At 34.6% G+C, this 14,738-nt stretch overlaps 1 protein-coding gene across 2 annotated transcripts; it reads right to left on the reverse strand.

Annotated features, from left to right (window-relative positions):
- Positions 1-4,136: 4,136 nt before the first annotated feature.
- Positions 4,137-8,236, reverse strand: LOC136418421 (RNA-binding protein 45). Of its 2 annotated transcripts, XM_066404485.1 has the most exons (9): positions 7,957-8,236; positions 7,005-7,119; positions 6,755-6,949; positions 6,396-6,694; positions 6,064-6,342; positions 5,896-6,007; positions 5,688-5,841; positions 5,310-5,407; positions 4,137-5,019 (listed from the first exon to the last, which is right to left on the reverse strand). In XM_066404485.1, exons 1-8 carry the CDS (start codon positions 8,129-8,131, stop codon positions 5,315-5,317), a joined length of 1,422 nt encoding a protein of 473 aa, XP_066260582.1. In that variant the 5' UTR covers positions 8,132-8,236; the 3' UTR covers positions 4,137-5,019; positions 5,310-5,314. The 2 variants fall into 2 exon arrangements, with proteins under 2 accessions (XP_066260582.1, XP_066260581.1); XM_066404484.1 differs by having other exon boundaries at positions 4,137-5,407.
- Positions 8,237-14,738: the final 6,502 nt, after the last annotated feature.

Consider the following 14,738-nt stretch of genomic DNA (forward strand, 5'->3'; position numbering starts at 1 on the left):
AAACACGTTTTCGGCGACATTTTGTTTTTTCCCAATACTTTTGAAACTGAACAAATTTTGGCAACAGTACATCGAGATCTTAACTTGTCATCAAATTTGATAACTTTTGTCTAATTTAATCGAACTTGTAAATTTTGCGATTTAGAAGATAGCAATAATGGCCCACAGCAATTGGACCGCCTTATATTCAGTAAAAAACGGAGATTTTTACTAAATATTTAGTTCGCGTGGGTTTTTTTGGTTCAGAAATTCAATTCTTAAAAGTTTTAACACAGATTGCAGGAAACGCCATAATCGATTCTTTTCCTCAGTACCACGTTAATCGAACACACCTTTTTTATGTTTTGTGTATTTAAGTATTATATTTTTCGCAAATACCGAAAGATTCCTGTACGTAAAAATAGATCCTCAGTTAACCTGAGTTTCACGCTCCGTAGTATGGAAATAAGAAATCTGATAACATTTTATTATTTGATTTCTTCATCATTTATCGATGGAAGTCCATCTGTAAAATTTGATCAATTTGATCAAATCAACACTTTGCATAGAGCGTAGCAAATGATTAAACAAATCTGGTCATTCACGTCCTTGGCGGAGCATTACTAGTATTTTGAGACTCAAGGTTATAATCAATTTTTGATGCGCAATCCGATGATTCGAATCAAACTCACCGAATCACATTTTTGGCGCCAAATGCTTTGTTAACATACAATTAGGATTTTGGAAAAAAAATTCTAAGCACCATTGATGACGAGTTAGATAAATCAATTTAATTTCAAATGTGCCTGCAAGTTTTGTATACAGTGGTCCAAAGTCCTGAATTTGCCTGTTGGGTGCCACAACGTGGTACTTAATGATAAAGATAATAATGATAGATTGTGTGGTACTAGGGATCACAACGGTATGCAAAAGCTGTTAAATCTTTCCATAAAAAAGCAAAGGCGCTTGTTTATAAAAAAAATCTATTATAGTTTTTTGCAAAAACGAAGATGCTCCCCTTATTCTTGACAAAATAGTGAATCGCATTATAGCAGCAACACTAATCACTAATATAATGCTACACTATGGTGACAATTCGCGTCTCTGAACTAGACGATAGAATTGTACTCGAAAGATTTAGTTTTCTTGACACTATGACGAACGTATTTACATTGATTGTTTCTAATGTAAATTAAAATCCTTATTGAATATATAAAATTCATCAGTAAAGATACAAGAAGTTGCTTCCCATAATTTCAGTCATCTTGCGCATATATGAAAAGTACCCAAGCAAAAACATTAATTTAACATATCAATTCAATTCACAACGTTCAAATTTGTTATTCCTTGTATTAAACTATCAACAACGTATACACAAAAAAATTGGGCGCAGTTTACCCATTATTCCTTGTATTACCCATTCCTGAACATGTGCCCATTTGTTTTTATAAGTTCCCAAAATTTAATTAATTCATATAAATACGATTTAGAAATAGATGTTAAACACTATCCTCAAGAACTAACCTTTTGCACTGTGTATATAAAAAATTAAGGAATTTTTGATACATCTTCATTTTCATTCAACAAGCATGAAGTTGCGCCCAAAAAGCCGCAGGCGAGTGCAATAAGTCATATAATTTTTAGCCAGTAACAATGCAGTATTCTAACATTTGCAGAAAAATCAAGTTTGCACCTAATTTTAAGAATCGGGGTTATTTTTAGTTTCATGTTCACTATTTTCAGATACACTTTGTATAAAAAATCGTAGTTTAACCGTAAACCAACATAATTCTTGACAATATGGTGAACCGCAAATGGAAACAACATAAGCTGTGAGCCAGCCGATTAAATTGTACTGGAAATTATTTGGTGATTCTTGAAATAGGGAGTTTAAGTGAATTAGCGCCATTAATAACTAGACTTGTTAAACTATTTTCTGATTAAAACAAACTCCATATATGTAAGGTGTCCAGGCTTTAGGATCTTTACGTCTGGCTTCATTTTAAGGTGAATTGCTTATATAAACCTACGCACGGCCTAACGGGTTTCATATCTAAATAATTGACTAGATGATGATAGTAAATATGTATATTTTCCATTCTTAATTTCCGATTTATCTGAGCTCCGCAAACCAAATTTGATGGGTACACAGAATAGCAGAATACTCTTATGAAGTGCTTGTGTATTCTTTAACATTAGCAGAGATAAGGTGATGTCTGTTATTTATTTCTCTTAAGCCGGTTATAGTTGAATTGTGAATATCAATCGTAAATATATGACAAATATCATATAATATAGATTCCCTGCTGATAAAATAAACATAATCTGATGAAAATATGTATGTAAACGTTCGACTAAGGCAATATAGTTTCTTTTATCATTTATTCTTTTAGTATTAAATTTGAATTAGATTTTTAAATGCAACACATACAGAAATAGTAAGACAAATCTGTCTGTAAAGTCCTGTTGGTCACTTTTCTAAGCAAATACTACTTGAAGCCCATCTTCTTTAGGAACGTAAATCCTGTGAGTACCCCGTTTCCACCACTGTGTTTGCTTGGGATGAGGAAAAATTGTTTTTATCACGTATTTGTATTCGATGCTGGGAACTGATTCCTGTCGCAAACGATGACTTATTTGGATACCTAGAAAAACATATTATATCTAATTAAATACCGAGGAAAACACATTAGTAATAGCATTTAATAATTTGTTTAGCTGGAGGAGCACTAATTGCACCTTCAGCCGATATCAAGGCTTCCACACAAAGATTATAAAATAATAATTGATCTAAAAAGTGAACTGAGATGTTATTATTTCTCAAAATGAGTGTAAGTATTTAAAGTCTGATGAAAAATCACCTTTTGTTTCCCAAACTTACTCAAAAAATGTTTGATCTTTTGTGTCCAAAACTCACCAAACGCCAAATATTACTCACCATTATTTTGTAATCTACAAGCAGCTTGAACCCACAAAAATGCCCACATAACAAAAGCACGAATGCATGATGTCTTCATCGTGAGAAACGTACTTCCAGGAAGTAAACGCGCTGTGTTAATGCCGTTAGCCACCAGCGGCAACAATTTGTGTATGTGGAACTTTCCTCGGACAATGTAATTAAAGCAAAAGAAGAGTCTAATTTCTGGTTGTTCTGGGAATCATCGACGGTCAACAGATGGGCTTTCGAGAACCGCGGACTTCACAATCGAAATACTTTATATAATGGTACTTTATGTATACTAATGTTAAATTAGACGTTTATAGGAAGTAGATTTGTGTTTTAAATAAATCATTCTGGTTAGTTTTTATAGTCCAAAATGAGGTAATAAATTGATTATTGTATAGGAAACTACGGGCTGTTAAAAATAAATGGATACCAGCCCCAAAAGTGACACCAACAGGTGCGTTAGTAGAATCCAAGCCCTATAGTTCAACCTTTCCTCAACCCTGATCAACACACAGTTAGAACTACCGACTTCATATATTAACATACCTAAACATAATCATCCTAAATTCATCCATATCTGGCCGTATCTGTAAAACTGAATTAATGAAATCTTGTATCAGAAATATATAACAATTTCCAGCTCGGACAGATTCAACAATCTACTGGTCACCATGCTGGCAACAAAGCAATTCAAGAACCCAAGTTTCCGTTTTTTAAATCTACCCAACAGGGCACTTAGTACTGCAGCAACTGAACATTGAGACAATCTTGACTTCAGATTGAAACTTTCTGAAGACTTCTTTGAGATAATCACTAGGATCAAATTATCCGGTACTACATAAGCGATCAATAGCCTTTCACGCCAACCTGTAAGCAACTACTGAAAATTGCTATCAAAACATACTCCTTTCTGATACTAACAAACACGTTTGTTGGGTTATGAACAATAATATTTCAGTGCCTTCATTGTTCCAAGGCAATAAAAGAAAGAATATCACATAGCATACCGTAGTTTTGACAACTCTTAAAGAACTATTCTTTTTCTTTTCTTTTAATACCTAAAAACGTCAACTCCTAACAGCCTCACATAAAGGATGGCTCCGATAGGTGAGTTAAAACCTATACCCTGCAATTATTGTAAAGTACTTTCCTCTCTCATTTGAAGACAATAACGTAGGTAAGGAATTAAGGGTAAATAATTCAAAATTACCACTAGAAAGCTTTATTTATTTATTGAATTAAAATTAGAAAAATCATAGGTACCTATGCTTATAATTGTTCAAGTCATTTAGGCCTGGTTGTTCAGGTTGATTGAGCAATGTCTGTCCCAGTTTACATACACGTAAAAATGAGCGTAACTGAAGAGCAACCAAGTAAAATGCAATAAACCTATAGTCCTGTTTCAACAGGGTAGTAAACCAATACTAGATTGTCAGAAAAAGTTGAAAATATGCACAATATCAGCGATTAGGACTTTTTGCAAATATTTTTGGCTGTTTCTCACTATCCGGAATTAGTTTTCTATCCTGTTAGAACGAAGTTTGTATTACATATATGGTTCACAGAAGAGCGTGTTGATTTAACGCAGTTTACTCAGTAGATCCACTTTTGATAGTCTTCCAAAATCAAGCGACTTTTAGTCGTTGCTTCAAATATTAAAATAAGGTTTTAAATGCATATTGCTCAGTTGTACTCAACTGACGCCACATCGATATATTGTAACGAATAAAATTAAAATTCCACTTTGGGGGTGTTATTACGTCCGTGTTGGCTCAATTTGGCAGGAACAACCTGATCTCAAAGTCTAAAATACTAGCACGTAAAGTATGTCTAAAAGTCTAAAATAATGGCCTACTTGTTATGTTACAAAATGCTAAATTAAGCGCAAGGAACGTCCAAAATTAATATCTCATTAGTAACAATTTCAGATCGGTTGAAAACAAATTATTCTACTATAAGTTACAAACTAAAGTCTGTGGAATTAGAGTATGGTACAGCGCTAGTATTCACAAAGTATGTTGGTCTAATCAATTGTAATCAGCGCATTTGAGTCACCAAAGGTCAATTAGTTCGTCCGTGTCGGGTAACATTCGCTACAAAAAATACAATCAATTATGTTTTGATGTAAGAACAACGTTCAGCCCTATTTAATGAGAATTACCCCAAGAGACATAAAATAATTGTCTTGTTTGTTTGATTTATTATTGTCTTTAAAAACAACCCATGTTTCGTTGAGTCCTCAGTCAGCATTCAATTTTGTCATCAGTAAACAACAAAACTATTGCCGAAACTTACCTCTGGTTCAGATACTCAACCATAACTTTCACAGACGGGAAATAAAGTAAAGCTAAGAGAGAAATATGCATGTTAAATAATACCTTACCCACTTTAAATGTCGTCGTTCGTTTTGAACCTCTTCCTTTGCTCTTCCGCGAGCATTACCTTCAATCGGACCCCATTTATGTCGGCTCCATGAAGAGTCTGAAAAGAATTAACTTTAAGAACACAAAATAAAATTGTTAGTAAGTTATATTTGTCGTTTTGTTTCACTTTTTGTTAATTTAATAATAAATGAAATATCTACGCTTCCGTCCAAGATTGCAAACTTTTATAATGTGGAAAATACCAATCACGTGATAAGCATACATAACGAAGTTATGTTTAATAGGATGCACAGGAAAGCGGCATATTTATTAAAATTGTGCAAAATACTGTTTTAATAAAGAACATTATTATTTAATTGGGTTTATTTTTTACTCACCTTAATGGCTTGTTCACACGAACTCCAATCCGTATACCTCGCATATCCGCAATTCTTATTGGCCAATAGGTACGCTTCTATGAGATTTCCAAATCGGCAAAACACATCACGAAGCAGTGTGTTCGGTAAAGGTGTGGTGCACACAATAAAACATCTATAACAAAAATATTTCATATTCCGTTAAAAAATTATAAAAAAGTTATTTTACCTAGCAACGCACTCTTCGTCAACCCCCGCCAAAGGCTTAGGATCGGGTAAATTCACGTTGCATTGTATTTGGGAATTGGAATCAGAAATTCCTCCCAAATTTAATATTGCAGCTACATATTAATGGAATTATTAATCTTATAATTGATAGAAAACTAGAAACTCTTACAAGGATTCAATCCAGCTGCTTGAATAAGACTAGAAGCTTGCGCAATAGTTTCAGCAATGTGCATTAAATCCTTTCGTTTATCTGGACCTTCTCTAGGGGACTGAGTATTGCCCTCCAAAATGGGCTTAACAATTAGGCGAAACCCTGGTGGGTATTCAAATCCGTGTAACTTCTCCTTAGCATGTGCCGCCCATTGAGGAGAAGTATAAACTACCTCTCCGACTGCCCGCGTCGGACGCATATGACCGCCTTGATATCGTACTTGACAATAGTCCAAACCTACTCAAAATAACAAAACAGATCCAACAACTGCAAATTAAAAAAACACACACCTGGGACAATATCAAACAATTTCCACATTTGATCCTGGTTAATATCAGGACTAGCGATAACGTTTAACCTGGTATAACCCTCATTAACCCCTGATGGACCTGCTACAGGGGAAGACAAGTTTAAGGGACTAAAGCTGCTGAAACTGTTGTTTCTTGATGGGGTTGGCAATAAACTTGAGTTTGCATAAAAGTCTTTGGGTTCCCCTCTACGTGAAAAGGAATCATAACTTTTAGGCTCTGCAAAGACTGCTTTGTATTTGCGGTCGCACTCTTCAAAGGCACGAGCGGCGTCGGAAAATCTTTCGTTATTGGAAGCATAAGGTTAGCATTATCTCAACAGTCTTCATAAACCCACATACCTATAATACTTAACAAAAGCTATCCCTTTGCTTTCCCTAGTCTGCTTATCCTTTACGACACTGACATATTCCAACTCACCATACCGTTTGAACTCATCATGCAAGTCGTCATCCGTCATATGTTTGGGGCAAACTATAAACAGCCTCTGCATTTTCTCGGCTTCATTAGAGTCGCGTTTTGAACCCTGCTCTCGACTGGTTTATAACCACAATTACTAACAAATGAAATAAATCCAAATTAAACTATTACCTAGCAGCAATTAAAACTTTTATTCTTCGTCCATTGTTATTTAAAATTGCCCCATTCATGGTTTCTAAAGCGTTAGCTGCCTCAGAGGTTTTTGAGTATTTGATATAAGTGATTCCTGAAAGGAAATGTTGTTGGGTCAAGTCAGAGTTCCCAGGGTATATTTTGGTATCCAGTGTAGCAATTATAAATGTTAACACCATTTTTGCCCTGACACTACTTAAAATTAAGAAGACAAAACTATATATCTGAAAACTGAGAATTTTAGATTTTGTTTAGAATCTTTTTCTTTCTTATTTGGTGCAGACTTTAGTTAACAAGCTACTAGAAATTGAAGAAACTAAGTGCTACAAATGCTGAGATATATGATTATGCCTATATGTACAAAGGAACTTTATTAATACTTAAAAAATCCCTTAGTACTAAATTTACTATGTAATGTAATATTTGAAAGGTTAGATTAGAAACTACATTAAGGGTGACACAGAAATATTGATACAATTAAGTATTTATGAGTAAAAAAATAACAATTCAGCTAAACATTCAGGCTATATCCTTAGAAATGACTTAGTTTGTTTTTGAGGTCAGTGAGGAAATTAAAAAATATTAGGTACTTACAAAAATTTAAAATAGAAGATGCCTGAGGTTTACAAAATCCAAGTTTTTTTATTTATCAGATGATAACACTTTTAAAAGAATTACAAACTTATTTTTAAACATTTTTGAACTCTCAAAATGTCTCAATCCAAATTTTTATGATATCAATTTTTTGATGTGACCTGTATTTGAATGTTGGCACAATAGAACTTCACTATTCAATATTGTTCATTCTGGTGACGCATGAGAATCTCACAACTTGAAATGTTCAAATTGATTTTTTACAAAATAGATTCCTTGTAGCATCTCTTTAACACGTGATGATGTATGATTGACCTAAAGACACCAATAAACCTACCTTTGTATTCTCCAGTGTTTTTATCATTGACCATCCAAATTTCATCAATTTGGCCGAATTCATGGAAATGAGTCCTATAATCTTGTTCGGTCAGGCTTTTGGGCCCCACAATGAAGAGACGGGACAATGGAGGATCGTCCAAGCTCGATCCGATGGAATTGCGTTTATACTCCATTCTAAGAGTCCTGGTATTCAGTTTTAGTAAAAGTTTTTGTTTAAATATAAATTATTTAATTATAAAATGAAGATTTTCTAACACAACTATAAATCATAAAAAGGGACGCGTCGCCATTTTAAACTTTTGCGAATGACAAATTGTGAATTGTCAATGAGTTCTGACATCTATAGGTCAAACTCTGTGTGAAAAAGGAAAAATGGCAACGTCGAGATGAGTGCAATGTTTGACCGCAACAAATAATAATACTATCAAGTAGAACATTTTTGGTAGAGCTATACATTTAACAAAATTTTTATTGATATATTATGGTTTTAAATTGTAGAAAATAAAACTTGAGCGATTAGCAGTCCGTGAAATTTCAAATAATAATTTTACTATATTTTCACTAATCGATTAATTATAAATTTTATTAATTATCATTAAAATTTTAAACAATTGATTAATTTTAATTTAATTTATCTTTAATTTAAACTTATTTAAAATCATAATAATAATTCCAATTGGTTTTTTAACGACTCAAGTATAATTCGTTTTTTTACGTTTCTGATATGTTATAACATTCTCTTATTGAAATTCACTCAACGTTGACCTTCGTACAGAGCTAATCAATGCAAGATTGATATCAACGCAGAAAAGACCCAGGAAATCATCTCCAAATGGAGGAAAAAAATTAGGGTTGAGGGCCAAATGGAAATCAAAGACGAGCAGATGCAACCAAAAACTAAAACTAAAAGGAGTAACCTAAGAGTGAATGAAATGAACAAGAGACTAACGTGATAGAAACCCATAGAGAAGATCAGATAGAGAGCAAAGGAAATGACGTTTTTTTTCCCATGATAAGAAGGAACTCAGGACTGACCATGAGAAACAAAATCATACTCATTAAGACTATCATCCAACAGCACCTGAAAAACATAGCAGTAGCATGCTGTAATGTAGCCAAATCGCATGTAATGAAGCTTCAAGTAGCGGAAATCATTGCATTAAGGATCCTGGTTGCATCTTGGTATGTCAGCAACGGCGTGATAAGAAAAGACGTTAGATACAGATCAAAGATGAAAATTATCAAAGACCATGCAGCCAAGACGCTCCAAAAAGCCACGGAACATCTAAATGAGCTGATCAGGAGGGCAACAAACCTGGACCACAAGAGGCCAAGACAGTAATTTTCGGACAACAGATGATCAAGAGACCCAGAAAGAAGAATCGTTTGACAAATCGCCTTCCGACAACAAATTTTCCGAGATCGAAGAAAAGTATTCCCAAAAATCTGAGTACCCCCCAACTGTAGCTAACTAGTGCTAACCAGGTTTGGCTGTATTCCCAGAACCCCTTACCAGGGGGTTTTTTCCCCCGCCAATGCAAATAGGACATCCTTTTCCTGGAATAGTGAAGAAAATAGCCAGATAGCTTTCTGGTTTATTAACTTCTCTATTCCCAACCGACAAACCATAAGAGAGACAGTTGACGAAGTAAAAAGCATCCAGGAACATAGAAAAACGTCGAAGAGCCTCCTGTCGCTGGAAGAGCTTCAAGCTGAACTTGAGATGCGCCACCCATTTACATTTAAACACTCGAAAGTCAATTCAGAATGAAAAGGGAGCGAATTTTCTCGAAGAAGGCCGGTCCAGGTCTAGCGATAGCTGAGTCAAAAGTGATAGTCCCTCTTAGATTCTGTTATCAGGGAGCAGAAAATCCTGCTAAGGATGTTGGAGCAGCAACTAGACCAAGTCATCTAGCTGCGATGGCTGAAAAAAATCACACGTCCATAAGCGGATGCTCCTCAAACACTTAAAGGTGTAGCTAAGGGTAAATCATGCATCACCTACCGTCGCCAGGATTTTTTGGACCTGATGCTGACTGCTGCGAGTGGACAACGCCATGGTAAAAAAGGATCGACGAAGATCTGGGCATTCAAGACCCCTCTTTTTGTAATGAATAGAGGAAAAACAAACCCTGCTAATAAAAGACGGAAGCGGCCTCTCTTACAAGGGAATTGTTTGGGGCAAGCGAGGTTTACTTTGACTATAGAGCACGCCTGCGGTGTATGGATCATGCGTTGGGGGCTGTTGGACCTTTGGGGACATCTTTGGCCCACTGGAGTCTGCTCGCTCTGGTGCGCTGCTGATCTTGCTGAAAAACACATTTTTAATAGGCAGTATTACTATACAAGGAACTTCATTGGAACGTATATTGATTTATTTTGTAATCTCTTTCGTTGATTAATTTTACCATCTACAAAAGGAATAATTAATATACGAGCTTCAGCCTTAGAGTTATTTTCAGCAATATGTAGTACCTATGTTGATGTTCTTAAATGAGATGGCCTCACATACCTATTTCCCTTTTTCCACGCCTCTGGTTTTCGGAGCATCAAAAAAGCGCAAAGCAAAGTTTTATTTTGTAATAATTGAAAATATTTTGGCTCATAAGTTCAGCATCACACATCTCTAATATTCTAAGGTCGAGCATAATTTGCTGCTTTAAAAACCAGGGATGTGCGTCAAACTTTCCTTCTGATTGTGGTGTTTCGGAGCACCGACGCCTCGCTCTACTTTTTCGACGTACCGAAATTGAGGCACAACTCGTTGACATTGTGGATACAAAAGTTTCGCCACTTTTACCGACTCCGATAAAATATTTCGAGATTAAAACCCGCATACACGATAAATTCAGAGGCACGCCACTGGTTTTTCGAACCGTCTGCCCATCTCCGCCTTACTTTATACTCTTATGTATCGCAGCAATTAAAACTGGTCAGCGAATTTGAACTTTTCACTCGGTCACAATCTGAGCGATTTATTACAGGTTTTTGTCGGAAAGAGCGCTTAGATCGTGACTCAAAAAAGGACTTTTTTGTTTTGTTGCGTTTGCCTACCTTCGCCACTTCTCAGCTGTTTAGACTGTGAATTGGACGGATTAGGATTGCTGATCAAATCTTAATAATATTATGGGACGAAGGTGACCTGTTCCTATTTCAGCTTACACTCATTCATATGCAAAAAGCAGTTCTTTATGATGTGGCTGCCGTAGATTTCAGCAATTTCGCCAACTAATGGAGTCACGGTCTAACCCAATTAATTTTTGTGAACGCTCATTTGGCAGTAATTGCAATTGCATCCTGTGCAAACAAAATGTATATCTATCACCATAAAAACTTTACCCGGTGCAATGTGCTTTCATGATCGTCTCTAATAAAACGTAATGGAAACATGCAAAAAAATGGGGTTCAAAGACGTTGTCATGTTCTAAATTTTCGTCATTGAGGAAGTTCTACACGTTTAAAGCGCCACAAGGTTTTTTCTATAAAGAACAGCCATCACAGCAAAAACTTACATAAACCCCTATTCAATTATGTTCACACAAGCAGACCACTCGCCAAAAGGTCAAGGTTCCCATTTTGTAATATTAACAAATTAGAATAAAAATACTCTAATTTATAAATATTAACAACCGTTAAGAAAGGGCAAACGTCGAGAGCTTTCTTCCCTGGTACTGGTAGCAATTTTAATAGCAATACCGACAAGATATTATGCAAGGGTTTCCTCTGCCTAGAGTCAGAGCTCACCCTATTACGGCCCTGACGCAACGACCGTTTCCTCGTTCTATTAAAGACAATTCCGCAACACCGCGCAAGGTACCAGAGAACCACCGGACAGAGCTTAATTAAACAGTTTCTTAGCTGCATGCACCTGAAAGCGTGACCGAGTACACTGAGAAACACGCAGCAGCTCATCCTTCTAAAGAAATAATCGTTTATTATTGAATGATGAACTGAATTAATTTTATTAATAAACGCCCTCGCATTAATTTCTTTGCTGATAATATACATGGTATCTCTGAACATAGTGCCATAAATTCAATCATGTATTCTAGATTTCAAAATAAGGTGAAAACTTCATATGAACATATGTTGAAAGGCGCTTCGTTTTCCATATACAAGGTGTGACAGATTGGTTCTCGAGGATGACTTTTTATTAATATTTTCGAAACGTTTCGAGATAAATAAATGAAATTTTGTACTTTATTACAACTTTTTGTGCTCTTTCTGAATCTCTATAAAGAAATTGCCACATTTTTCCGGGAGCTGGTAATACAGGGGGGTAGTGTTTGAAAAGTACCTAACATTTTTGTACTAAACTTTATTGACGATATTATAAGAAAAACATTAAATTTGAAAATTTTTAAAATAGATACTCTTGTTGGAAATCGAAATCTTCAACAGTTTTCGAGAAAATTGAGATTTAATAAATCGGTGGATACTACGTTTTATTAAATAAACATCAGATTTAAGATACTTCTTTATAAATTTTCTTTAATAATAATTGTAATTAAACTGTTCTGGTGACAATGAGAAACCCCCAGATTTTATTAATAAATACTGACATGTATGGAAATGCCAAAAATATTTTTTTGTTTCATTTCGAGACCAACTGGATGTTAAATCTGATGTTTATTTAATAAAACATATATACGGGTGTCCCAGATAAGGATGAACAGCATGGGGATCTTGGAAACGGTAATAGATACAAAATGGTTTAAATTGGGAAAAAGTTGGGCAATTTAAAGCAAATTAATAATCTGTTTTTATATCGACGAAATTCCGAATGGTTACGAAGATATCCGGAAAAAAACGAATTTGGCGGTTTTCGTTTTTTGCAAATAACTCTTATACGGTTATAGTTAGAGGAATAAAAGTTTTACATTATTAAAGCACTTTTTTGAGAACTGTTTAGCAGTGTTGCCAGTTTTCTTGTTACATCCTTACTTTCGGAGAAAAATGAGTAAACTTTTGATTTTCATATGGGCGTGATATCAATTATTTATATTTTCAAAATCGTCATAAAATTCCCTTTTCAGCCATGCATTACATTTAATATTTTTCTCAGAAACTCTATGAGTTATAGCCATTAAAGCATTTTTTGATAAGTAGGCCATGATTTTGACTTATAGTAATGGTGCACATTAAATAAATGAATGCTGTGGAAACGTCAACATTATTTAAAAGTATAAATATATTACTGGTATCACCCTAAAATTAAAAAAATAATTGTTTCAAATTATGTATTTAATAACAACAATGCGGCTAAACTTGGATCGAATCAAAATCTCAAATTATAACAAATGTTCAAATAAACCACCATTATTTTCCAGGCATAGGTATGCTCTTTTCACAGTCGAATCTAAAACTCTGTTTAACATTTCTGGGGTAATTGTATTGAATGCTTCTCTTACACATATTTGTAATTCTTCTTCGTTTTCAAAATTTTGAGTGTATACTTTGTTTTTTATGTAACCCCAGAGGAAAAAATCCAATGGTGTTATGTCCGGAGATCGCGCTGGCCACAAAATGTCATTGTGAGTTCCAATAGATCTTCTTGGAAACTGCTTAGTGAGATATTCCCTTACGACCCTCGCATTATGTGCTGGAGCCCCATCTTGCTGGAACCAACAGTCACGAATTTCCCCTAATCGTAAATTATCAAATGCATTTTCAAAATCATGTTGCAATATGTTGAGATACCGGTCTGAAGTGAGAGAGTTGTAATAGAAAACTGGTCCGATAATTCTATTTCCAAATATTCCACACCACATATTAAACCCAAAGCGATGTTGGTGTCTTGATGATTTTTTTAATCGTGGATTCTGTTGTGACCAATAATAAGTATTGTGTCGGTTAAAAATTCCATTGTTGGTTATCATGCTTTCATCTGTCCAAATTATTTTAGAAGGAAAATTTATATCATCTTCACATTTTCTTGTATACCACTCGCAAAAACTTCTACGCCTCACTTCATCACCTTGTACAAGAGCATGGCAAACTTTAAATTTATAAGGACGAAAATTGTTCTTTCTTAAAACACGATGGGCCGTTGACTTAGCAACACCAGTACGCATTTCAATATACCTACATGATGTTTCGGGAGTTTCTATAACAGATTGTAAAACAGCATTTTGTATATTTTCGGTCAACTTCTTTTTGCGAGCATTTACAGGTTGTTTAAACGAACCATATTCTTTCAAATTAGACATCAGTCTTCTAAATATGGATTTTCCGGGTTGCTTTCTTTCCGGGAACTGATTAAAATACATATCTTCAGCATCTACACAATTTCTGTGACAAAATATGTAACACGACAACATGTCAAATTTCTCTTCATTAGAAAAGCAATTTTGAGACATTATTATGCACACGTCAAACAAATTTAAGGTTTTACAACTTTTAAATAATGTTGACGTTTCCACAGCATTCATTTATTTAATGTGCACCATTACTATAAGTCAAAATCATGGCCTACTTATCAAAAAATGCTTTAATGGCTATAACTCATAGAGTTTCTGAGAAAAATATTAAATGTAATGCATGGCTGAAAACGGAATTTTATGATGATTTTGAAAATATAAATAATTGATATCACGCCCATATGAAAATCAAAAGTTTACTCATTTTTCTCTGAAAGTAAGGATGTAACAAGAAAACTGGCAACACTGCTAAACAGTTCTCAAAAAAGTGCTTTAATAATGTAAAACTTTTATTCCTCTAACTATAACCGTATAAGAGTTATTTGCAAAAAACGAAAACCGCCAAATTCGTTTTTTTCCG

The sequence above is a fragment of the Euwallacea similis genome, chromosome 35 (genome assembly GCF_039881205.1).
Source record: "Euwallacea similis isolate ESF13 chromosome 35, ESF131.1, whole genome shotgun sequence".
In the NCBI taxonomy this organism is placed as follows: Eukaryota; Metazoa; Arthropoda; class Insecta; order Coleoptera; family Curculionidae; genus Euwallacea; species Euwallacea similis.